Raw genomic sequence first — 26,600 nt, 5'->3', positions numbered from 1 at the left:
TGTGTGACAAGCAGAGGGCGCCATCTGCCCCACCATCCAGTGTACTGTGGGGTCTGGAGGTGTTGAATTTACTACTGATGAGGTTTTTTTGATTTAATGATTTTGTTTTAATATCAGACTTTTATGAAACAATAGGAAACACATTAATAACCATTAAAAACAAAAACAAAAAAAAACCTTTTTCTCCTACACTCTGTCCTATACTCTCAATTCAACTTATGCTATTACTTAAATTAAGATCATTTTATATATATATATATATATATATATATACACACACATAAATACACTCATATACATATATACACAGATAATTTAAACTGTATACAGTGTCTATAATGTGTTGCATGTATGTACTGTATGTAGTGTATATATGTATACTATAAACTGTATCAAGTACAGTTTCTTGTTACTACACAGAACCTGCCTCTCTCTCTCTCTCTCTCTCTCTCTCTAAGGTAGTAAACTGTACAAAGGAGGAAGTCTGGGCTACAAAGGGAGCTGTCCTTATAGTGAACAGCTGTCTCAAACCTGGTGAAGAAACCAACAGATCCCTGCGTACCTAGTTATCTCTGGAGATGTCTGTACTCTCACTGACCTGTGATTTTCCTGTGGTTTGTCTCTATTTTTGTTGTTTTTTGGTTCCTTCGTAATCAAGTTTCGGCTGCTTACTGAAAATAAATGAACCTTAAAAGTCAAAAGTCTCTCTCTCTGTCTCTCTCTCTCTCTCTCTTCAATTCAGCTTTCACTGAGCAGGAACAACAACATTAGAGACAATAACAACAGATTAACCCTATAATAATAACAGTAATAACAATGACAACCACTATCATTTAAACCCACAATAACAACAACAATAATATAATTCTAATCAAAGTAAAAAATAAGTACATAATAAATAAAAAAGTAACAATATGTACACAGCAGATTCAGGTTGTCCCTCAGTTTATGTCACTCTAAGATGAAGCATCCAGCTAGGGGGGCTGTGTGTCCCTCCCTGAGGAGCACTGGCATCTTTTCTTCATCAGACAGTACAGTGAATGGTGCTAATAGTGATTAGAATTTATATTTTTAAAAATGTCTGCTGTTTTTGTATTGTTGACAGTGCAGTAGAAAGTGCATCTCTGTCTCTACCTCACCTGTCTCACACTGACCACATAATCTTTGCTCTTTAGGCAGCCAAGATTTTCTGTGTCCGGCTTTTTCAATGGCTAGACTGTGGTCACTGAGCCTGTACTTGGTCAGGATCTGTCTCTGCTTCATATCTCTGACAGTAAAGAGATATTCTGCCAATTTATATTCTCTTTCTAGGGCCAGATGGCAGTGACGTCTGTTTTAGGTTTTGGTTTGATTGTTCCAATGTTCCAGAGAGGCCTTTTGGTTTCTTTAACAGTTGGGTTTACTCTGATTTGTGATTGTAAAGCAGTGCTGGTCTGAGATGGAACCATGTTTGGTGTTGGTTGGTCAGTAAGTCTCCTGACCAGCTGATTGAGGGGATTCTTTTTGGGGTTCAGTTCTTGGGTTTGCAGTACTTCAAATTGCAGTGTATCTTGGGGGCTTGATTTAAGATGCATCCAAAGTTGAATTGTTCTTTCCTGAATTTGAATTATTAACAGATATCAACCTAATTCTGCTTGCATGCATTGGTGGGTGTTTTTCTTTGTATGCAGAATTGGGCATGCAGGGCATGCAGGGCCTCTATAGGACATCGAGTGTAGTCATGCTGACTGAGTGGACCCCACAATTCACTTCCATATAGGGCTATTGGTACGATTATACTATCAAATACTTTGGTCCAGATTCTAATTGGTATGTCTACTTGGTGAAATTTTCTTCTAATTGCATCAAAACCTCTACAGGCCTTTTTTTTTTAATGTATTCACCGCCAGACCAAAGTTTCCAGAGGCACTGATTTTGAGCCCAAGGACAGGGTGTGTTCTCGTGCGATGTTTCCTAGGGTGAACATGTGTCTGTTTTCCTGAGATCTGGGATTTTTCTGGAAGATCATTATTTTGGATTTGTTAAGTTTACTGTCAGGATCCAGTTGTGACAGTATTGCTCCAGCAGATCCAGATGCTGCTGTAGACCCTGCTCTGTGGGTGAAAGCAGCACCAGGTGGTCTGAATAGGGCAAGAATTTCACTTCTTTGTTATTTAGGGTGAGGCCAGGGGCTGCAGATTGTTCAACAACACGGCTAGCTCATTAATGTAGACATTAAAGACGGCTGGAGATAAGTGGCATCCCTGGCGAACACCTTGCCCTTAAGTAGAGAAGTCTGTTTTGTTATTGCCAATTTTTATTCCGCACTTTTTTTTTTTTTACATAGATTTATTTGATTGTGGCATAAACTTTACCCCCTGTACCGCTTTGGAGAATTTTATAGTATATCCCTCTTGCCAGATTGAAACAAGTGCTTTCTTAAAATCGATAAAACATGCAAAAAATAATTTTGACTTTTTTTGTTCTATGTGTTGATCAAATAGGGTGTGTAGGGTGTAAACATGATCAGTAGTGCGGTGATTTTGTACGAAGTCAATTTGTCCTTTACTCAAGACATTGTGTTCCATAAGGAAGGCCAGCATTCGGGCATTGATAACGCTGCAGAAAACCTTCCCCAGATTACTGCTCACACAGATGCCTCTGTTGTTGTTATGGTCCAGTTTGTCTCCACACTTGTGTATTTGGGAAATAAGCCCCCGACTCCAGATCTCAGGGAAGCAGCCAGCTTGAAGGACCAGGTTGAACAGCTAAAGCAGGGCCTGCCCAGCTCAGGAGTGCTGTTCTTAAGCAATACCGTCCCGATACTGTGGGGGCCGAATGATTTTCCTGATTTTAGCTTTATAATGTTGTCTTCTTATTATTTTATTGTAATTTGGTAATCAAGTGGGTTCTAATTGTTCTTGATAATTGTTTCAAGTATTCTTAATTTTTCTTGTATTTGTTTCTGATTAGAGGTTAGGCTGTTCGGTGATATTTGTTCCAAACATACCACTTTGTACTGCCAAATGTTTATTTTCTTTGTTGATTAAGTTGTTCCATCTTTCCCAGAATTGGTTTTGGTCGATGGAGTCTTCAATTTATTTTATTTTTTGATTGTAATGTTTTATTTTTTTCTGCTTTACGGTCTGTTTGTATTCTCTCAGGGTTTCAGCTTACTGCTGATGCAGGTCTGTGTTTTGTGGTTGATGGTGTTTTTGTTCATTTTTTTCTGACATTTTTAAACTTTTCATCGAACCACTCTTCCCTTTTGGGCTTCTGTTTTATTGTGGAACAATTTTTAGTAAGACCTGCTTTATTGGCTGATTTGCAAAAAATAGTATTAATTTGTGTTATGGCCTTATTTATTCCAGATTAATTTGTTTGAAATTTGGTTTAGAGGAAGTTATTAACCATGTTGATAATTTCAGGAGAAGTGATGATACTTTTGAAGGTGACAACACTGTCAGGAGCCCATCTGTATATGTGTAGTTTGAACATTTTGCAAGTCTCGGATAATTTTTTTGTTCGTTGTCCAATTTTTTTCAGATAGACATTTATCTGACAGTGGTCTGTTAGTGGTATCTGTGGTCTGACAGTGAACGTGCTGATGAAGAAGGGGTCCATGTCAGTGATCGCATAGTCTACCACACTAGTTCCAAGAGATTAACAGCACGTTAACATCCCGAGAGTCTCTTTTGATCCAAACATTAAGCATATACAGGCCTAAGGAGGGTCAGAGATGCACTAACTCTTTGCCCATTTTGTTGACCACACAGTCAGGGTTGTTTCTCTGGGAAGTGTGGGGTAGAGGTACAGTGAAGGCTGTCTGAAGATGTGACTGTTGCCAGTAGCATCCACTATATCAGGCTCACATCCTGTTCTGGCATTCAGGTCTCCAATCAACAAAATGCTACCCTGGGCCTGGTAGTGGAGATCGTCAAAAAGGTTTTCGTTAAAATAGAGAGACTCCTGTGGGGGGTGTATGCTGCACATATACTGTATATAAATCGTTATCACATGGTGGTGATTTTATTTCATTTAAGCCAGATGTGTAATGGTGCTTTTGATTTGTTTTAATTTGCTTGACAGATCCTCTTTGTACCATGCAATAATCCCACCTGAGTCTCTCCCGTGTTTGGTGTTTTTCCTGCTTGAGGGATGGTAGCAAGATTTCTGTGTATCCTGGGGGACAGAGGGTGTCTGTGTCCTGCCGACACCATGTTTCTAGCAGAATGACAATGTCATGTCCTTCGACACATGATAAACTCTGGGTTTGTACTCTTTGCTACAAAAACCGAAGAGTGCAACCCTTGAATGTTACATGAGGTAATCAAGAAAGATTTAATTTCCTTTATATATTGTATTACATAAACTTATGTAAATTGACAAGTAAACAATTGAGTTGAATTAGGATTGGGCAGTAAACTCTTTTTTCAATTTTAATAACTGTGGGGGTGTGTGTGCGCGCGCGTCTGTGGGTTTGTGTGTGTCTGAAAGTGTGCAAGTGTGTGTGTTTGTTAGTCAGTCGGGGTGTGCATGTGTGTAGGTTTTTTTAAAATGATTATTACTATTATTAATCCATTCTCTTGCAGATGAGGTGCAGTAACTGCCTCACCTCTCCAATGTCCAGGTGTCCTGAAACTACCTGTGCGTAGGTGTGAATCCTCTCAGGGGGTAACAGAGCTTGAGCGGTGCTGTGATTCTACATTTACATTTACATTTAGTCATTTATCAGACGCTTTTATCCAAAGCGACTTACAAGGGAGAATAACATTCAAGCTACATTGCGACAGAGACATTAGTGTAACAATAAATACTGCTAGGTAGTGCTAAGTAATTGTAAGTTAGGATAGGAGGTACTCCCTGAAGAGCTGGGTCTTCAAGTGCTTCTTAAAGACAGAGAGGGAGGACCCTGCTCTGGTCATTTTTGGCAGCTCGTTCCACAGACGTGGAACTACCAATAAGAATAAACTGGATTGCCGTGGTTGTACGGCCGGCAGAGCCAGGCAACGCTCATTTGATGAGCGCAGCATCCGGGGGGTAACGTGCCTTTACAAGAGCATTTAAGTAGGTGGGAGCATTCCCAACAATCACTCTGTAGGCCAGCATCAGAGACTTGAACTTGATGCGGGCGGCTACAGGTAGCCAGTGGAGCTCGATGAGCAGCGGAGTGACATGTGCCCTCTTTGGCTGGTTGAACACCAGTCGCGCCACCGCATTCTGTATCATCAGCAGTGGCTTAACCGCACAGGCCGGCAAGCCTGTTAAGAGAGCGTTGCAGTAGTCGAGACGGGACATCACCAAGGTTTGTACCAGCAGTTGAGTGGCATATTGGGTCAGGTACAGCCTGACTTATCGGATGTTGAATAGTGCGACGCGGCAGGACCGGGAGACGGCGGAAACATGGTCCGAGAATGTCAGTTGGTCATCAATAATGACACTTAGATTCCTTGCAGCCTTGGTAGGAACAAGAGATAGAGAGTCAATTTTAATATTAATGTTGTGATAAATACCTTGTTTGGCCGGGAAGACCAGCAGTTCCGTTTTCGCCAGATTTAGTTGAAGATGATAATCCTTCATCCATGTGGATATGTCAGCGAGACAATCCGAGATCTGCGTCGAGACAGTGGGGTCGTCGAGCAGGAAGGACAGATAGAGTTGAGTATCATCCGCATAGCAGTGATATGAAAAGCCATGTGAGCGGATGATCGGGCCCAGTGAGGTGGTGTATATGGCAACGAGGAGGGGTCCCAGCACCGAGCCTTGGGGCACCCCTGTGGTGAGGTTGGGAGGCACAGACAGCTGGCCTTGCCATGTCACACTGAACGAGCGCCCAGTGAAGTAAGATTCAAACCAGGAAAGAGCACTGCCCGATATGCCCATACTTGAGAGTACGGACAGGAGTATGCTGTGATGGACAGTGTCAAAAGCAGCTGATAAGTCTAGCAGAATGAGAACCGAGGATTTGGCAGCAGCTCTAGCAGTTTTTAAGGCCTCTGTCACAGACAACGGCTGTTTCGGTGGAGTGACCACTTCTGAAGCCAGATTGAAGTGTATCGAGAAGGTTGTTTCTTGACAGGTATTCTGTTACCTGTCTAGAGACCGCCCTCTCTATGGTTTTGGAAAGGAATGGGAGGAGAGGGAAAGGAATGGGAGGAGGAATGTGCAGGGTGCTGTGCCAAGCGTGCTGTCTTGAGGCCTGGCGCCAGAGCCTGACTGCTCTCCGCTTCGCTCCAGAGAACTACAATTCTGGGTTGTGTTCGGTGGGAGTCGAGAGGTTGGGGTCTGTTGGGTTGAGCTTTCCTCTCTCTTGGTTGGTGGGGTGTGTGGGGGGGGGCTGTTCTGTAAATTTCCCCGGTGTGGGACTAATAAAGGTTTATCTTATCTTATCTTGCTGTCTCTGAGGTTGAGGAGGTGTGTGTCTCTCAATTTATACAGCTCCTTTCTGAGGGTCTCATTGTCTCGTCGAAGCTCCCTCACAGTTACTCCGAGCTGCTTTATGGCCGCCCTGCTTGCTCTGTTCCCTCCAATCATGTGGCTGGTGCACTCTGCATGGACAGCAGCGTGCCACGGTTAACAGCTGAGTTTTGGAAAATGTCTCCTCTGTGGCTGTCAGCTTATAAGCTAGCCGGATAGCAATGATTTTGCTATTGAATTTTTTGATATTATCTCACCTTCTAAATCATGTTTATTTAATCCTGTAGGTCTCGGCAGTCTTGTCCTCTATTTATCTGTCCATATCAGAATCAGAATCGTCTTTATTGCCAAGTAGGTTTACACCTTGGTGTTCGGTGCATACATGAAACATTAATGTAAAGAAGAGCAACAGGAAAACAATAAGTGAAATATATAAGAATATGTTAAATAAGGCTGTTTTTGTTTTTTTAAATAAAGCTGTACAGTTTGGGCAGGAATGTGCAAATGTATATAAAGTGTAACAGTATGCCCAATGTTCACGGATAATAGTCCAGAAGAATAAGGAATGTGCATTAATGTATGCATTGACATACCCATTCAATTAAAGGTGTACAGGTCCGTGTAGTATCTATAGGGGGGGGGGTCCATTTCAGTGGTGGGGGTCCAGGGCCTTGTTGATGAGGCCAGTTGCAGATGGGAAAAAAAGTTCTTTGTGGTGAGAGGTTTTGGCCTTGTTGGGACTGCAGCCTCCTACCAGAGGAAAGTGTTTCAAACACTTTGTGTCCGGGGTGGGAGGGATGAGCCACAATCTTACCTGCACACCTCAGAGTCCTGGAGGCTTCCCAGCTCGGGGCACGGCGTGATAGGCACTGCTTACTGTGATGTAACGGTGGTCCAAAGTATTCTCCTCTCTGTTGTGGCATTTAATAAACTATCTTTATTTGGGGATATGGCTGAGGTTTCCTTTGTTAATGTCGCCAAGGACAATATCTAAGGAGTCTGGGTTTGCCCGTTCCACACACCATATCTGGTCGGCGAGCATGCGCTGTGCCTCCTGCACGTTGGCCTGCGGTGGTATGTCAACACCGACCAGTATGAATGAAACAAACTCACAGGGAGAATAGAAGGGTTTGCTGTTAATGAAAAAAGATTCCGGATCAGGCGAACAGCGCTGTGGGATCAGTCACATCATTACACCAGCTACTTTTAGTTTAAAAACACAAACCTCCACCTTTTGTTTTGCCACCAGTGAGTTCTGTGTCCCAATCCGCGCTGAAGAGTTGGAAGCCTGCCAGCTGTAGCGCAGTCGGGTATCGTTCCACTCAACCATGACCATCCATGAACAAGCAAGCATCTCCGTGAAGCACAAAACGGAAGATGAAGAAAAATCTCTGTTTTTCCCCAACAGTAGCTGAAGCTCGTCTAGTTTGTTTCCCAGTGAACACACGTTAGAGAGAAATATTCCAGGTAACGGTGTGCAATGTCTGCGTTGGCGGAGGCGCACAAGTGCACCGGCACGTCTCCCTCTCCTCTGGCATTTCACTGCGTGCAGAAAGGTGAGCGCACCTTTGACCAGAAGGTTCAGTAATTCAATGTAATGTTATATTCAAAGAATGTTAAGTAATTAATGTGGAGATGAAGTGGGAAATAAATCCACAGGGGTGGATGATGATGTTCATGAGCTCTTATCTGGTGTACGAGCTCCCGGAATTGTCACAAAAAAACGAAATAAACAACCAAAATAAGACAAAATAACGCGCAAGCATCTCAGACACGAGGCGACTGTACAAGCGCCATCTTGGGCTTATGACGTCCTTTTTCCTTTTATGCCCTTTTCTTTGTTCCTCTTCTTCAAGTTGTTCTGTAGTACTCTGGCAGGTACTCACTTAGCATCACTTTTTAAATGTGCTGTTACAGTCCAGTAGTATTTCCAATGTTTTAGTAGATCCAATGTTTCTGCAAAGTTGCTCAGCTTCGCAGGAATTCTGAGATGGAAAGTCCTTGTAGAGAATTTACAAGTGGAAGCTGCAGGTCAGTCTCACACGTTTCACACAACTCACACGTTTTAGGTCCAGAATTACCTGAGAAGTTTAGGAGTTCCACCAGTAGTTTGATCAGATTCCTTCCTCATGTGAATCCTCACATTCTTGTTGACACACTTAGTGACAGGTCACTGATTACAGCTCCTCCCCTCACTGTAATCCACTACATTCTAATTGGTATTTGTATCTAATTGAGTCTGTAATACAACTTAAGTGAACGTATATATACACAGTTTATGTTGTATATATGAAAAAAGAAGGGGCATCAGAAAGAAGAGCACCAACCTTGAGGAGGGCCAGGGCCACATTGAAGATGATGTTTAAACCCTGGAGGAGGAGAGGAGAGGAGGAGGAGAAGTGAAGGAGGAAGAGAGGAGAGGGAAGAGGGGTGGAGGAGGAGGAGAGGAGAGGAAGATGGTTATTATATTGTTACATATTATTATTTTTATTGTGATGATTAACTCATAAAAACTCAAACATCATCAGGAGCAACGGATTGAAAGGTTAAACCAGTTAAATGACCTGTCCAGGCAGATAGGAAGAAGTACAGACAATAGGACAGAAAGGCAGACAGACATGATGGATGCTAGCTCTGCCTGGGAACTCCCATCTCCTCTGTTGCCCCGACAACCAGTTCACATGGCAACTCAGTGCTAAAAATACCCAGACAGGTCCATAAATAACCTGAGCTGCAGCCTCTAGATGTCGCTAGTATGCTGTGTGTGTGTATGTGTGTGTGTGTGTGTGTGTGTGTGTGTGTGTGTGTGTGTGTGTGTGTGTGTGTGTGTGTGTGTGTGTGTGTGTGTGTGTGTGTGTGTAGCTTTGACAGTCCAATAGTCGGCAGAAAGAGAGAGAGCAATGGATTGTGTTACAGTGTGTCACACTGTGTCACACTGTGTTGCAGCGTTGAAGTGTGGTGCAGTGTGTGTAACCGTGTGTGTTGCAGAGAGTGTTGTTGTGTGTCAGTGTGTCGTAGTGTGTTGCAGGGCGTCACAGTGTGTCACAGTGTGTCGCAGAGTGTGTCGCAGTGTCTTGCAGTGTGCTGCAGTGTGTTGCAGTTTTCGCAGTGTTCTTCACTGTGTTGCAGTGTGTTGCAGTGTCCTGCACGGTCTTGCAGTGTCCTGCAGTGTGTTGCAATTTTTGCAGTGGGCTTCACTGTGTTGCAGTGTGTTGCAATGTGCTGCACTGTGTTGCAGTGTGCTGCAGTGGGCTGAGTGTGCTGCAGTGGGCTGAGTGTGCTCCAGTGTGTTGCAGTGTGTTCCAGTGTGTTCCAGTGTGTTACAGTTTGTTGCAGTTTGTTGCAGTGTGCTGCAGTGGGCTGAGTGTGCTGCAGTGTGCTGCACTGTCTTGCAGTGTGCTCCAGCGTGTTGCAGTGTGCTGCAGTGTGTTGCAGTCTGTTGCAGTGTGTTATAGTGTGCTGCAGTGTGTTGCAGTGTGCTGCAGTGTGTTCCAGTGTGCTGCAGTACCTCGCAGAGCAGCAGGTCAGTGATGTGGAACACCATGCAGAGGGGGAACTTCGCTGTGAAGAGCGTGAGGAACCACTGGGAGGCAAACATGTGCGCCTCCAGGCTCAGCTGCTGAAAGTGGGACCACAGGTCTGGGATCTGCTCCTGGAGGGCGAAGCCGCTAGCACATTAGCATGCAGAAAGCAATTAAATAATATAAATAATTAACATCTGCCAGTTGCACTGTGTATTTAGTTACTGCACTGGATCAGATAGCGATGCTGACAGCCTGTCCATTAGCGATTGGATTAGCGGTCCTAGCTAACATCTTCACATTGAGAGCTTATTGATGCTAACCAAGTTAGCCCCATGTTGCAAAATGCTGCTAACGACCCAGAATTAGATTCATGGCTCAAACTTGGAGTCACCAGCACCAGACAGTATCGCAGGTCTACCTGCACGCTTGAACTATTTCCTACACTGCCATCACCTCCATCATGTGACCTCACATCCCATCATGTGACCAGCCAGACTGACCTGCATCAGCCGCTCCAGTTGGTAGAACTTGAGGTGCAGATCCTCAAAATTGTTCTTGTAGAGAGCTCTGAGGCCGTATTCATACATGAGCTTCACCAGGATGCAGAAGGCCTGTTCCTCGGGCATCTGGGAGAAATAGGGTCAGACTGCTTTATCTGATTGACTGGTTTAATCTCGTTTAGACTGGTTTAAAAGTGGTTTATAACTGTTTAACATGCAGTAGCTTGGTTCATTCTCAGTAGAGGAGTAATATGGAAACCAGTAAGTTTAGCGTCTGATAGCTTTCTTGGCTGTAGGGATTTAGTATTCTCAATCACTCAATCAATCAATCAATCAATCCATACAGACAGTTTACTTACATGCAGCAGCAGGACAGCAGCCAGGAACGATTGACCCTGACAGTATCCAATCTCCTCATCATACACAGAGTAGGCCTGATCGAGACAGAGAGAGAGCGAGAGAGAGAGAGAGAGAGATAAAATAATTATAGTTCCATGGCTATGTTGTTACAAGTTGGCAGCTACCAGTGTCGACAAGTAGCAGACTGGTTGTATTGGGCAGCTGTTAATCCTTCCAGATAAATCTTGGTTTGAAGGGTTACATTGGGTTTGTGTCTTACTAGTACACTGGGTGTCTTCTCACCTTGCAGATCTTGTAGAGGGAGTCCTGTCCTTCTCCGTTAGAGTCCTTGAAGTAGTCGTGCGCAGGAAATGTCCTGTGGATATCTCTGGTGATCACCCCGTCCTGGGCTGATTCCTGGAAAACACACACACACACACACACACACACACACACACACACACACACAATGTTGCTTTAAAGGAAAATAACCCTCCCTCCGTCTGTTTGTCATGTTGTAATAAAAAAAAAAAGTCTAACTCTGGGACACAGCTGATGTGCTGATGACAACAGTGACGTGCAGGCAGGCAGAAAGACAGACAGACAGACGACCAAAGCCATTTTTGGAAGGCATTAGCTCTCGCCATCATCACAATTGCAGAGCCAGTCAAATATTTCAAGTCAGGAACGAACATCTCTTATAATTCCAGAACCTAAAACCTCAGATTGTTTAAATGCAGAGCATCATCCCATGCTCCAGTTATAGGAGGCCTAACACCTGGAGAACATGGACGCTCCAGAAGAATGTTTTTGTGATTTTTGTGCTTGTGTTGGGGAAAACACAAACTGCACATGCTGCTGTTTTGAACAGAATAAGTGATGCGTGTGACATGGTGTCGTCATGGTGACGAATGCACCAGTGCGTCTTGGGAAAACGCACCTCCTCCATAAAGTCCACAAAAGTTTTATACCACTGCCACCACTGCCTTTCTCCCTCCCGGGGTTTCAGTCTTCCAACATTCCCTATAACCCTCCTATGAAGGCAATATGGACCTACTGTGTCTACAGTATCAGTATTTCAGACAGGTTGTGCGCCAGCAAAATGATGAACATGACTATCTCCAGTAGAGCAGAAAATCCAAGTTGTCTGAGGCGGAGTGGGCCCATTGGAGGCAGGTCAGGCTGGTTGGTGGTGGTCTGGGTCCTGGAGAGGAGATAAGCCTCCAAGTTGCTCAGACAGCAGAGGAAGGATTGACCTGAAGCCGGGCTGTGATGGAGACTCCTATCTTCAAAGTATGGACAGATAGGTGGAATTCTGGATTGCCACACTTGAAGGTCACATTTTTACCTCTGTCACCAATGAACGGGTGTTTGAAACAGCAGCCATGTCTTCTCTGACAGTGTTTGTTATCAAGGCTCTAAGCTCCACCTCAGGCTGGGTTTAATACCTTTTTAGCACAGTGGAAGGAATTTATGCAAATGAATGTATTTTTGCAAATTCATCCTTAATGATATGTATATTTTCATCAAGTTAATATTAAAATATGCACTGCAATAGGAATTCAAATTACACTTCCCAACAGTATAACATAATATATATGACGTTGTGGGTACTTAGTGTGCTTAGTGTACTAATTTGGATTGAAGTACCAGACACCATCACGTCACACTAAATATAGTTGGAAAAATGTGATATTTTGGGCTGCACACTGCTCTTATGTGAAGTCTCGAATCATGTCGAGTATTTTTGTATGAAGTCTCAAAAAACAGCAAGGAGGGCAGGGAGCGCACCTCCATTTAATATCTCACTGTTTCCTGCAGAGTTTATTCCCCTCATTGGTGGACCTGGATCCACCTTCCTGAATCAGCTTCACATTCTTATGTCTCAGAAGTGCTTCATGTGAGGTCTTTACACTGTAGGGTTTATAGAGACATTTCATCTGGCTCCACAAAATGAGACAAATAAGACAGAAATTCTGTTAGATGTAGCTCTACAGGACGCACAGACAATGGTAGTATCAAGACCAACTGCTCTATAATGATGCACAAGCAGTGTAAAACATATACTGAAGATGTGACCACCCCGTCACAAGAAGAAATGTAATATTAAGGGTGGTAAATTGTACCGTCATAATTTAAAAGAGCTGCCCCTAGTGGCACAACATATCATTTCTGCAGCTCTCTGACTGTCTACTATATATAGATCCATTGTGGAGCTGTTCACCTCCAAACAGTTCACCTCTAGACTTATGGAGGACTCCACTGCTGATATCCACCGCATTCATCTGACAGGAGCTCTGAGGCCCCATCTGGAAGACTGGAGACTGGTGGAGCACCCTGCTGGTGGGTTCTGAGGGGGACTCCAAATGGGAGGGTTGGAGACAGCACTTGGTGAAGATTAAATAAATCGATCAGCTCTTTGAAGGAAGAACGAAGTGGAAACCCGCTTTGCACTCTTCACTCCAGAACTCCCCATAAAGGTTCAGCCATGTTGGACGTTTACTGCATCCTGATATTCAGTGAACCACTCTTGAATGTCTTAGCATCCAGGAATATCAAAACGTCATGAGGAAACCATAGGGTCCACTTACACCATCAGCCAGAACATTAAAACCATCACTAATAACCCCTAATATTGTGTAGCTCCCCCTAGTGCTGCCGAAACAGCTCTGAACCTTCAAGGCATGGACTCCACAAGACCTCTGAAGGTGTCCGTTGGTATTTGGCAGATCCTTTAAGTCATTACATTACATTGAGCAGACGCTTTTATCCAAAGCGACTTACAATTATTCAAACCCCGACGGACGCAGCCATCAGGAGCAATTAGGGGTTAAGTGTCTTGCTCAAGGACACTACAGAGTTTATTCCCCTGGGATCGAACCAGCAACCTTTAGATTACTAGACGACCAACTCTACCTCCTGAGCTACCATCCCCACCTGGTCCTGGAAGTACGATCAGGCTTGTTGTTCCAGCACATCCCACAGACGCTCGTTCGGATCGGACCCTCACTCCAGCCATCCACATGAGGCCACTTTCTTCCATTGCTCCATGGTCCTCCGTGGTTCACAATGGGCACTCTGACTGGTCTGTGGCTATGCAGCCCCATATGCAGAAAGCTGCAATGCACTGTGTGTTCTGACACCTTTGTATCATAGCCAACTTTTTCAGCAATTTGCACTACAGTAGCTCTTCTGTGGAGTTTGACCAGACAGGCTGGACTTCGCTCCTCACACACATCAATGAACCCATCAGCGCCCATGACCCTGTCACCGGTTCACCGGTTGTCCTTCCTTGGATCATTTTTGGTAGTTACTTACCACTGAATACTGGGAACACCCCACAAGACCTGATGTTTTGGAGATGCTCCCAGTCGTCTAGCCATCACAATTTGGCCCTTGTCAAAATCGCTCAGATCCTTGTGCTTGTCCAACACATCAACTTCAAGAACTGACTGTTCACTTGCTGCTTAACACATCCGACCTATTGACAGATGGAATTGGAATGAGATGATCAATGTTATTCACTTCACCTGTGGTTTTAATGTTGTGGCTGATCGGTGTATAGTCGTCTACAATTATACAACCATACTTACAACCATGGATGGCTGCTCATACCATTATGTATCTGCCACAATGTTAGACAGCTGGCAACAGACATCGTGGGTTGAAGGCATCCTTTGGCTCTCCAAACATTAACCATTCTGGACGAAGGAAAAATAGTGAAAGGTGACTCCTCAAACCATCTTATTTTCCACCATGGCTCAGGGCTCCAAGTTTTGTGCTCTGTACCCCGGGTTATGTGACTCGTTCTACAAGCTGTTTCTGAATGGCAGCCCTACCATAACTTCCAGCTTATAAAGCTCACGTGTAGTTTTTGTTGTTGAGAGTTCGTTCTTGGTAATTCAATTCAGTCGTAATTTTTGAGGCTGTACTTTTGTGGAATTTATCGTCATCGTGTTAAGCATCTGTCTGTCCCCGTCAGTGAGCTTTGGATAGCCACCACTGAGCCCTGATACAGTTTGTCCATGTTTGGCTTGGACCAACAGGGAAAAATATGTCTTAATTTCTGAGACTGTTCCCCTTGACACATAAAATACTCAATACTTGCATAAATTACGTTTTTGTGACCAATGCTCCTGCAATCCAGTCGCTCTGATATGTACGTTTTCAAAGCAACACAAGCCAACCAATAAAGTGTTAATTGTCAGATGTCTCCTAACACGGACACATCCTGCTGATTGGCAGTCAACCTGATATGACTCAGCACTGTAGTATTTGCAAGAGATATTTCAAAGTTAAATTATTTTTCATCTGATCTTTTGTAATTTTGTTCATCCCTCTAGTCCAGTAATTATGAGTTAATTATTTAATAACATATATTCCTCTGAATTGCCCAGAATTCCCCGCAATGTCATTATCTTCAGCGCTTCAATGTCCTGACATGAAGGGCAACAGAAACACTGAATTAAGAACTTGTCTCGTTCTTCATCAGGATGACTAAAGAGGCAGGAGGGCTGCCAGAAGACTCCGTTCCACCTCAGCAGGTTGGACCGGGCCCTCACCAGGCTCAGCTGTGGCCCGGATCTCTAGGAAGCCAAAGATCTGGTTACATGAGCAGAGATGAAGCCAAGGATCCGATGGATGAGAGATGAGCCGCCTTTCATCTCCACAGCGACCCGAGATCAGGTCCTACACTCTGCCATGATTCACAGCCAGCAGGCACTGGCGTATTCTGGGACATTCTGCTGGTGGACCATCAAGATTGGCAGCGCTAAGCCCGTTTGCCACAGGAAGAGAATCCCACAGGATTCAGCCTCACTCTGTTAATTAGTTCATCATAAATATGAATATTAACATAAATTATAACCTAGATCATACGTCAGCGTTCACTCAGAATGTGTTTCTGATGTTCCACTCAAAGACTCAGGATCCCATTTGGCCAGAGGTCAAAGGTCAGAACATACACTGGATAATGGTTGCTATTTTCTACTATTTTGGTTGCTATTTTTTACTGTAGTAAATTAGGGAACAGAAACATTTCAGACAAGATCTGATCAAAAGGAAGATTGTAATTTCCCCGGTATCGGAATTTTTCTCATCTAGGTTGAAAACAAAAAATAATTTGATCTGCAAAATTTGCCCTTTTACAGTCCGACAATTAGGTCCAATCTGTTGCTGCAAATAAAGTGAGTTGTGGTTTGCAGAGCTGGAACCTCCATTATATTGGTTATATCCTTTGAATTAGTTATATTTATTATATTCATTAGGATAATTACTGTTACAAAGTGGGAGGTGAGTTCAGCTTCTAGTTGAAGGTGCAGCAAATATGGATATACTGTATATATGTGTGTATATATATATATATATGGCAGTTACAGCAACAGATGTCATCCCTCCATCACCCTGCCCCTCCTTTGTCATCCTCCATCATTCTTTCTTTCCCTGCCACTTCTCATACAAATATTTTGTTGTATTCATTTTTATTCTGTTTAATGTTCTAAAAACATTAAGCAAAATTGCAAAGATTAATAAATGTGATTTTAAAATGAATACAAGCCAGATGCAACATCACATTAGAAACATGGACTTGCACGTGGACCACGGTCCGGTGGTTTGACCCCCTGCTGTGTACTGTACACTGGTTCAGAGCCTCACTCTATACATGAACAATGTATAAGTGAAAGAGTGTGTTCACTGTGTGTACTTGTACTGTATGCATGTTCAGCGCGCACGTGTAGCACACCGTCCTCTCTTATTACAGCTCTCCTACTTCACTGCTCATCCCTTCATCTCTTGCTCTGCCAGAAGAGATGAATATTCAGTGCGGGATCAAAGGCCTCCATCCTTTATTCTCCATGAAAGGTGGAGCTGCAGCGGTTCCAGTTCCAGGTAGAAGGGTGTGTGTGCACGTGTGTATTTATACATATCAAAACCAGGGATAGGATCAATCAAACTGCTGATCAATGATTGATCAGCTCCATCTGCTTCTAAATGACTATGACTCCACCTGTCTTTTATTGTAAATTATAATGAGGATCTGCATGAGGTAAGGCAGTACTTTATGAAGTATTATAGACTGTTATATCAGGTGCTGGATATGACAAGTACTTTTAATACATTAATTACATTTAACAGCAAGTACTTACGTGTTCAGTAGAAATGTCAATGTGGTACTTTTACTAGAGTCATTTAGTGTGATGGTATTTGTACTAATTCAGGTGTCATTCAGTGTAAAACTTAAATTTCTCTCTCACACACACACACACACACACACACACACACACACACACACACACACACACACACACACACACACACACACACACACACACACACACACACACACACACACACACACACACACACACACACACACAGAGAGATAACCTCTGATACTTTCTCATTTTTATTTGATTGGCAGCGACAGTGAAACCAACAGTCTTTGACTAAATATCAGAAATAAAAAAATAGAGCGTTTCACTGGGTTCACATACAGTAGAACTAGTTATTAAAACACGACTAAATAAATAAATAGATTTATTCTCTAGTTAGCAAACACTTTCGCACCTCCCACGGCCAATGCACTCAGAAGTTTATATATATCTTTTAAACAAAATGTCATTTTTATTTCTCCATTACCTCTGGTGGTTCTAATACATACAGTACACCAGTCAAAACAAGACAGAGAAAATATAGATTTCGGAATCATATTTTGGTCATTTATGTAAAAAAATGATAAAACTTTGTTCTAGTCTGGAGTTGGGAAGCCAACGTACAGATAAACTGGAATACTGCAATAATAGTATACAGTAATATTTCAGTTCTGTATAAAACACGACACATACTGTTGAAATACAGAATGCAGGTTAAATATTCAATACTGGATTCTAAACTCTTTTTTATATTGGAAATACAGCGGGAAAGCTCACATACTGATGAAAAACAAAGAAAATCCCTTTTGAATAAAGCTACAAGTCTATGACATGTTTCCTTGCTAAACCATAAACCTTCAGTTTCATTCCTCCACAGGATGTGGAATCCCCACCTACTTCCTGTTTATGTCCCACATTCACACAAATACAAGAGGAGACAAAAAAAACAATGCGAAAACACTGGAAAATAAAGAGACGTCGTCCTTAAAATATACATAAACCGGTTGTTTTCCCCCCATCATAACGTCGAAAACACATCCGTGGTAAAATACAGTATTTGCATTTATAAATGCTATAAAGAAAATTCCTGTGTTTTGTAATCTAAACCTTATTTTTCGATCAGCCCAAGTGATTGGTATCGGAATCTTTTAAACTGATCCAGTATCAAGAAAATACGACACAGTACAACAAGCTGCAGTTTGTAGTACAACGGGGCGATCACGGTCGCTGAAGGAAGCGGTTGTGATTTCCCTGTCGTACTACATATCGGATGGCAATGGGTCTAAACACCATGCGGTCAAATGACCAGACGCCACGTACAGAAGGTGAACAAATCAAAGCTACAAAAAAAGTTTGTTACCACTTATCTGGTGGAAATTTTGTATGTAAGCACTGTTAGTGGTAGTTTGAAACCTGGTTCAACGATGAGGGCGTGGTCAACACCATGCAGCTGTCTCCATGGAAACAGCTCAGAAAACAGCACTTCCTGTCTGACAGAATCAACATCTTTAGGCACAAGCAGCATACAGTCGCACACGATACTGTGAACACCAGTCTCAAGCGGCTCCCAACATGTCTGAGCACTGTAAGGAACTCACAAACCACCGGAGAAAGTGGAATTCATCTGACAGCATCTAGAAAAAGCTGAAGGTCAGTGGAATGTCAGGTGACTGGAATGACTAGAATTCAAAAATGTCGAAGAAAATTGCTGTCTACTACAATACTATTCTAGTACAATACCTGTCTCCAAGATCAGGGTAACAGTCTTAGTTCTTTATCATGAAGAGAGAGATGCACATCATCAGTCTACCTAGCCCGAGAAGCTCCAGAAAGAATGAAAAGGAACTAAAATGAACATGCTTCATGTTCAAATCCCAACATCAAACATCCGGAAACATCCAGAACCACCATTTGGAATCAGTAGAAAATAACCATCAGACCAGAAGTACAAGATACATCAAGCAATGCAGCCGTCAGACTGAACCAGAGAACACGTCTAACACGCTCTGTGTCAGCTTCTAATAGACTGCCTTGCCCCCCCTTACCCCCCGCTCTCCCACACCCACACCCACCCCCTTACCCCCCGCTCCCCCTAGCTGCCTCAATATAAAATGACATGTAAGGCAAAGTCAACTGCTCACTTTCATCAGGAAGCAACATTCAAGGCCAAACACCATCTGTTCATAAGCGAAGAAGTGGGTGTCGCTGTGTGTGTTGGTGTCGTTAGCAAGTCTAATGAAAGTCATTACTCGCCCTTTACTCAGGGCATTGCGTACTAACAAGGAATTGGAGCCTGATAGTATCTGTGCTAATGGCAGTCTTGGAAAGTATGCAAAGAAGCTGTGGCAGGCCAAATCATATTCAGCAATAAAAATAAAAAAAAGAAATTACACAAACCTTAAAAAAATTCCACATATGATTATTGATGAGGTCGGATTAAATGTTTTAAAGAAAATGTTTGTGAATCTTTTATAATTTACAGTGTTGTAGTCCCGGGAACTTGGACCCTGCTGATGATATAAAATGGAAAAATGTAAACACTTAAGCCTGAGAAAGCAACGGTGGGAGTAGTTTTATACACTGTATCGCTAATAAATCCTACTTCAACATGCTGGTGTTGGCTTAAACTGTCAGCTGTAACTTAACTGACAATTGAATGCAAAGTTCACCAGCTGTCAGTTTCATAAGATTACATTTTGTAATTTGTAGCTTCTAGGAATTCCCTCCTCCTGTGACATGGCTCCCTCTAGATGGAGCAGGAATTTGCCCTCTTCCTGGGCTTTGGCGGTCCAAAGTCCCTGTCGTCGGCAGCGCAGTGGCTAAAGGAGCACATGGTCTGGGAGAGCCGCCGCATCCCGAGCCGGAAGACGCTGTTGGACAGGCTGTAGATGACGCAGTTGCAGAAGCTGTTGCTGATGGCAAGCCACGTGGTAACGAAGGAGAGCGCAGGGCTGTCCAGCACATGCGAGCTCTCCAGCAGGAAGTATATGATGTACGGCAGCCACAGCATGTAGAAAACACTGGTGATACGGAACAGGACCATGGCGTAGCGTCGATCGGGCCCATGGCCTCCGTGGTGCCCTCCGCCTCCACCGCCGTCCACGGCCTCCATCTCCTGGCTGGGGAAGCGCGCCCGCCGCTCACTGATCTCTCGGTTGTGTTGCTGACAAATGCGGAAGATGTGGTAGTAGGTGAAACAGACGACGAGTGCAGCCGGCGCGTAGAGCAGGCACACCACAAAGCCTGTGAACAGAGCAGAGGTGGGCCACGAGTGGGCGCACCACTCAAAGATGTCTCCGTGATAACCTGGCTTCCCCCAGCCAAAGAAGGAAGGCAGGAAGACCAGGCTGGAGTAGACCCATATGAGGGCAATGCAGCCCCGGAGGCGGCAGGGTGTCACCAGTTGGTTGTAGTAGAGCGGCTTGGTGATGGCCAGGTAGCGGTCCACACTGATGCAGGCCAAGCAGGCCATAGAGACGCTCTTGAGAACAGAGATGACATAGCTGAAGGCCTGGCAGGTCAGGGGCTCCTGAACGCTTGCTGGATAGTGGAGCAGAGACAAGGTGGGCACCAGGCAGCTCAAGCCCACCAGCAAGTCTGCGTAGGCCATGGTCTGGATGAAGTAGCTGGTGGTGTAATGGTGAAGCAGCGGGGCACAGTGGAACACGAAGATGACTGTCACGTTCCCGGCAATGATCAAAACAGTCAGCAGGACGATGACGGCCGTCTCCAGGACACAGGCCTCCAGGCGTTCATTCTGCCCCCATCCCAGGGGGCAGGAGAGGTTGGAGGGCCTGCCTGTAAACAGCTCCGCCAGGCTGCTGTTGACAGTGGACCCTAGTTCCATCATTAGGCTGGAATCGTTCATAGTTCTGGGCAGCGTCCAGGTGGGTCAGCTTTTTGTTACACCACGTATAATGCAAATGGTGTGAACCTGGAGATGTGCCTTCTCCCACCTGCAGTCTGCAGCCTTCTCAGGAAATGTAGTTCAATACACAATGCTTTCTCTCTCACCCACTTCCTTTCACACTCTCTCACACACAACAGAGTCTCAATCAAATGCAACACTGACTGGAGGAAAATCAATACAGCCTCTGAAAATGCCGTATATCGCCTTGCCTCTTCTCCCAAATCAGTCATGCTTTGCGGAAAACAGGAAGCAGTAATCCTTTAGCAAGGAGAAAGCGCTGAGTGTCAGCGTGGCCCCCGGCCTCTGTCCCGTGGTGGGCAGGCAGCCTCCCCGAGGCTGCCCAGTCTGTGGCTTCATCTCCTGAACCTAATGAGTACCGCCGACGGAGGCTGCAGGCACAAGCTGTCCTCACAAGGGCAGCAATGGAACGACACCGCAGGAGAAGAGTCACAGAGGAAGAAATGTGAAGGACTCAAGGTTGCTGTTTTAACCCCGGAGATTAGAGCGTGATTTCAGGTACTCTCAGACGTCTCACAGGGGGAGCAACGAGTTGCTGAGAATAGTCCGGTGGTAAATCATTAAATCCAGATTAGTCCCCACATGTGAGTCAAACTCTGCAGCGAGGAGGGAGCTGCCCTGTGCCATGGCTGCCTGTCCAGTCTCATATGAAGCGTTGTTATGGTGCTTCGCTGGACAGTGTCTGGAGCCGGTGCATGCCCCGCTATTGTACGAATCAAAACACAGACACAGGCTAGAACAACATGCAGATCTCAGCCGCAGATACTGTCACTGCTCTCTCCGTTCACACAGCTCTGCGGGAATCCGTTTATCAAGCATCTCCAGCCAGAGCCGGAACCAGAGATAGAAGCAGACTGTTCAGACCTCCAGCGAGGTTCGGTCACCAACTTCAGCTTTAGAGGCGAGTGTTGTGGGACAACGCCGCAGGTTAAATCCAAACGTTCGCCAGAAAGTTGTCTATATGGCGACATGAGGGTGCCACCAGCTGTAGGATGAGCCTGGCAGAGTGCATGGAGAGGCCGTCTGGGCCAATCAGAGCTCCTCCTGCTCGCCCCCCGCAGTACTCCTGGTTCCCTCCTGGACCACCGTTCAGCATTCGCACCTCTGGAGGTCCGGAACAGGATGCGGTCCCTTCAAATCCTCCGTTCTCCTTCGGGTGAAGAAGGGTCCATCTTCCTGTCCTCCATCAGTCCCCTCCACAGACCAACGCCTGCCTGATCCGTCCCGACACAGGGTTCGGAAAAATCCAGACCCACCCTGCTCCACCCGACGGCCGTCCGGACAACAGCACTCAGCTCAGATCAACGCGGATCATCGATGGAGGGCGCCAAAATGAAATGAATGAATGAATAAATAAATAAACGAGTGCTGGGCTGAGCTGATGAAATGAGGTGCCTGTTCTGCGCAGAGTGAGGCAAAGGGACGCTGTGTCTCTCTGCCGTGCTGCAGTCACAGGCAGATGCTGAGACTGGCTTGCTCTGCCTCCCTCCCTCCCTCTCTCCCTCCCTCCCTCTCCCTCTCGCTCGCTCTCTTGTCCTGCTCAATCCCTTCCTCTCTCCAACTCTCTCTTACCGTGTCTCCACACACAAACCCCCCCCCTCTCTGTCTCTCTCCCATCTGTCTCTCTCGTTCTCTCTCTTGCTCTCTCAGCTATATTTGGACACCTTTCCTATTATCTCTTATTAACACTTCACTCTCGCAGTCCATTTCCCAGACCTGCCAACCTTGGGAAAATATTTTGAGTAGCACAAGAGTGGGAGTCTACGTGGCGTTTTACTGCAGCTAAATTACATCAGTAATTACCATCAGTAATTCATACTGTAGTCATCTCCTAATGAGGCTAAGCATATCGTATGCAAGCTACTATGGCTAACTATATACAGTCTACATATTAATCTCATTAGGATATACCCTGTTTACCATCTAGAGATGCATTGATTGGCCGATTCTGATTTCCGTTTTTTTAAATATCTGACCTGCCGATTCTGATGTTCATTCAATTGTATGTTCATAATAAAACATATTCTATTAACTAACTTTGACTTTGTTGTCCGATCATTTTGAGTTTATATCCATGATGGAACGGTCACTGAGTTCCAATAAAATGGGACTCCAAATGGGTCACCGGGTTTCAGTATAATGCAACCTTTAACTCTCACTGAATTATAGTAGGACACAACATATACCTAACATGGAAATGTCCAGTTCAAACTTCAAATGAAAGTCTTTCACTTTAAGTGCAAATATACATTTCTATTGTACTTATACGGTACTTGCCATTCCAAAATAAATTGCAATCATTACAAAAAAAAGTTATTATAATAAATGGCCAACTCTTCTCACTCTCATTCACTGGAAGTCCTCCTTCCCTCACCGTGCATTAAACCAGTCGGTGCTCGGGCTCAGTGGATGTTGATTGAGAGAGAGGAGAGAGAGGAGTTACAGAACCACAGGTCGTAGCATCTGGTCCAATCCAAGGGATGTAGTTTAATTGCCCAAAGAATGTTGTGAGAGAAAAATGATTACGATCAACTATTTTGAATGAGGACAAAGGCCTCTACCTCCAAAAGGGGTTTTTTAAAACATTTGTCTCTGTCTCCCCAGGAACCCCCCAGAGTTTATGTAAAGAGAAATGTTTTGCTCCTACAATGTCAATTCTAATATGAAAGAATCAGATCACACTTGGCCCTGTTTACCTTCTATAGAGATGAGGGACACTCAACAGGGTAGCCTAGAAGTGCATTGTCATGCAACCCGCTTCTGCCAGGTCAAGTTTGCAAGTGCCTGTTATTTCCATTGTCTGGGGGGGGGGGGGGGGGGGGGGGTGCAGACTTGTTGGAGACCTCTGACCCAAACCACACCCTGTTTTCCTTAATAAAGCCTCCTGTCTTTTTCTGTGATATCAGATTGATCCGAGATTAACCTCACCAATCATTGAAGAAGAATTTCTTCAACAATGTCCCTATTGTTTTGTTTGATTGATGGTTTTCCATAATTAAAAACATAAATGTTTGCCTAGTTCCAGCTGGCATTTCGTACCTGTGTATCTTAACCAAGATTGAAATTGCATGGTTGGTACACAAAATGCATGCTGGTCTCTGCATGCATGCAGGATGAACTGACGGAATCATAGAAACAGACAAGTGGAGTTCTACCACAGAGATGTGCTCGCTCTCTCTCTCTCTCTCTCTCTCTCTCTCTCTCTCTCTCTCTCTCTCTCTCTCTCTCTCTCTCTCTCTCTCTCTCTCTCTCTCTCTCTCTCTCTCTCTCTCTCTCTCTCTCTCTCTCTCTCTCTCTCTCTCTCTCTCTCTCTCTCTCTATAGATGACTGAGGGACTTGGTGGTCGCAGTGGACAACCTATTGTATCTTTGTTGTAATTCTGATATAAATTTTGATGATAAACATATCACAAAGGGCTCCAAAACAGCCAATCAGTAAAATGTATATATTATCAAACCAAATGCAGACTTTCATCACAGCCATTTGCATCAATGGCGTAATCATAGAGAGGAGAAGATGACAATGGGATAACCATAGCAACATGTGAAAACAAAAATTTAGTGAAGGTGAAAATGTCAGTGGAGGAGACGATTTGGTTCCGAAAGGGGAAGAACATCAATCTTTTGGTGGAACTTTGAACAAGTGACTCTCAAACAGAAGTTCTGTTAAACATGCAACAGCCGACCTGAACCATGAGTTAAAACAGACACAATGAGCTCTCTAGCTCTCGAGGAAGCAGGGTAGGTGAAAAGACAAAACCCCTAATTTTCAGTCCCTTGCTGAGTTTTCTTTGTAAATATTGGGTCTAAAATGATTGAATTTGCAGGATATTTCATTTAAAATGACAGTCTGATTTGAGATCTTTTAATTGTGATATAAAAAATATATGGGAAAGGTTTGGAAACTGCAAAAAAAAGATTGCGATGGAAAAGTTAGTGCGTTGAGGAGTTTTATTTGTGTTCCACATAAATTGTTGGGACTTTTCAACCTTCCTCAAAGCGTTTTTCAATTTTTTTGTCTCCAAAAGATTTAATCCATTAATTCCTCGAGTCAGAGCAAAACAGAGCAAACAGAAAACGAGAGAGGAAGCAAAGAAAAGAAGGACGTTTCGACGGGTGTTCCTTGTTCAGAAAACTACTGAGGAAGCGTCAGATGCAAAACACAAAGACCATGAACGCTACACAATCTCATCATTAGCGGAGCATAAAGGAAAGTGGGGGGTCGGGATTGAAAAAAACCCCATATTTTTTACAGTCGAATAATCGGATGGTGGTGTGAGCGATTAATCGTTTTAGGACCAGACAGGATCAGAACACAAAGCGCAGGCCGCTCTGAATCACAGGCTACAGATCAGATCCGACTGGAACTGACCATTACAAAAAATACTAATTACTGGCAATTTTCCAGAACCGACCTGTTGTCGAGGGAGATACCCGGATCCGAGCCGGGTCGGGTTTCATCTGGATCCGAACTAATATTGCAACAACAATATTGTTCTTGCAGCATGAAATGGAATTTTCTTTTTGTGATCTGAAACGGTGAATACATTGTGATTTCATCTCTCGGCACAACCCTCGTCCTCCCCACGAATACTGTGTGTGTACAGTGTGGTGTGTTACCTTGGTGATAAGTGTGCGGTAGTGCTCCAGCAGCGCCTCCTGGCTGTGGCCTCCACTCAGCAGCTGCCACACTTCAGCTCGCAGAGCTTCAGGGATGCCGGCTCTGACTAGAGAGGAGAGCGAGCGAGGCCGGCACGCCAGGTTAGCATGCCTACACACACACACACACACACACACACACACACACATACACATACACATACACACACACACATACATACACACACACACACACACACACACACACACACACACACACTTAATTCTTGGTGTCAAAAAACTATTCCAGTTGATGTTTTAATACCGTCCAGAACGTCGGCCAAGTTGCCATTTTCCCAGATGACCAAAGTGATTATTCCATTACCAAAAACCTGCGCTGAGTGTCCCAGTGGTGTGTGAGAGAATTACACCCCACATGTTTGACAAAAGACTGGAAATCGTTTCTTCTTGTTTTCCTCTTCTGTTGTCGAACTTCACATGCTCTTGTTGTGAACGGAATATGTGATACGTGTTACGTGTTGTGGTGGGCATGTGACATGTGCATCGTGTAAAAAAACATTTTAAAATCATTCTAATTAGTGTTCAATCTGCTTCCTCACATGTAGCAAATTGAGAATCATCACTGATAAATACTGTCAGGATATTCATCACCATTTAAAGTGCCCCCCCTTCCTCCCTCCCTCCCTCCGCATCCCTCCCCCTTAACCCCCTCTCACTCCCTCCCCTCCTCCGTCCCTCACCATCGGTTCAGCACCGCACCCCAGGATTCCAGGATCTTCTCAGGACAGTCCTTGGAGACGTCTCCTGTCCCGCTGGAGATTTCACTGTCGCTGTCTACAGTAAACAGGAAACAGGAAGTTGAGCCAGTACAAGCTACTCTGTAAGGTCGTTGTCAACCTTATTTAAACAAACAGAATAATCTACAACAGTTGACAGATTACAGTTGGATCATCCCCCCTGGTCTGGTTGACTCTTGGGAGCCAGCTAGGTTACTATGGCAACTCAAGCTTTCCCCATGCGGTGGCTATTTAGCGTCTGAAAGGAGAGCGCATGATAGGTTGCGTGTGGACGATTTCCAAAGGAGGAGGCCTTGGAAATCTTTGAGCTTTAAGTAAATTTAATAAAGCTGGGTACACTGCCCA

At 44.4% G+C, this 26,600-nt stretch overlaps 2 protein-coding genes across 5 annotated transcripts in view; both read right to left on the bottom strand.

The window, feature by feature from the left end:
• The window catches only part of rabgap1l (RAB GTPase activating protein 1-like), a 63,529-nt gene that overhangs the window by 16,892 nt on the left and 20,037 nt on the right, over positions 1-26,600 (bottom strand). For 2 of the 4 annotated variants that reach the window (XM_080006777.1, XM_080006778.1), the window contains exons 12-18: positions 26,199-26,292; positions 25,459-25,609; positions 11,063-11,176; positions 10,780-10,854; positions 10,421-10,546; positions 9,905-10,048; positions 8,724-8,765 (exon numbers count right to left, since the gene is read on the bottom strand). In XM_080006777.1, coding sequence (XP_079862903.1) covers positions 8,724-8,765; positions 9,905-10,048; positions 10,421-10,546; positions 10,780-10,854; positions 11,063-11,176; positions 25,459-25,609; positions 26,199-26,292 — 746 coding nt within the window. Of the gene's footprint in view, positions 1-8,723; positions 8,766-9,904; positions 10,049-10,420; positions 10,547-10,779; positions 10,855-11,062; positions 11,177-12,983; positions 13,076-25,458; positions 25,610-26,198; positions 26,293-26,600 lie in introns of those variants that run through there. The other 2 variants (XM_080006779.1, XM_080006780.1) reach the window with 2 other exon arrangements.
• Positions 19,658-20,758, bottom strand: gpr52 (G protein-coupled receptor 52; the record flags this gene model as incomplete). The annotated part of the gene is made up of 1 exon (XM_080010834.1): positions 19,658-20,758. The coding sequence occupies one exon, from the start codon at positions 20,756-20,758 to the stop codon at positions 19,658-19,660; it is 1,101 nt and encodes a 366-aa protein (XP_079866960.1).

Source organism: Zeus faber, assembly GCF_960531495.2.
Source record: "Zeus faber genome assembly, chromosome: 1".
NCBI classification, from domain to species: domain Eukaryota; kingdom Metazoa; phylum Chordata; class Actinopteri; order Zeiformes; family Zeidae; genus Zeus; species Zeus faber.
Note: the sequence above shows the minus strand (reverse complement) of the source record. Positions and strands in the feature narration are given on the sequence as shown.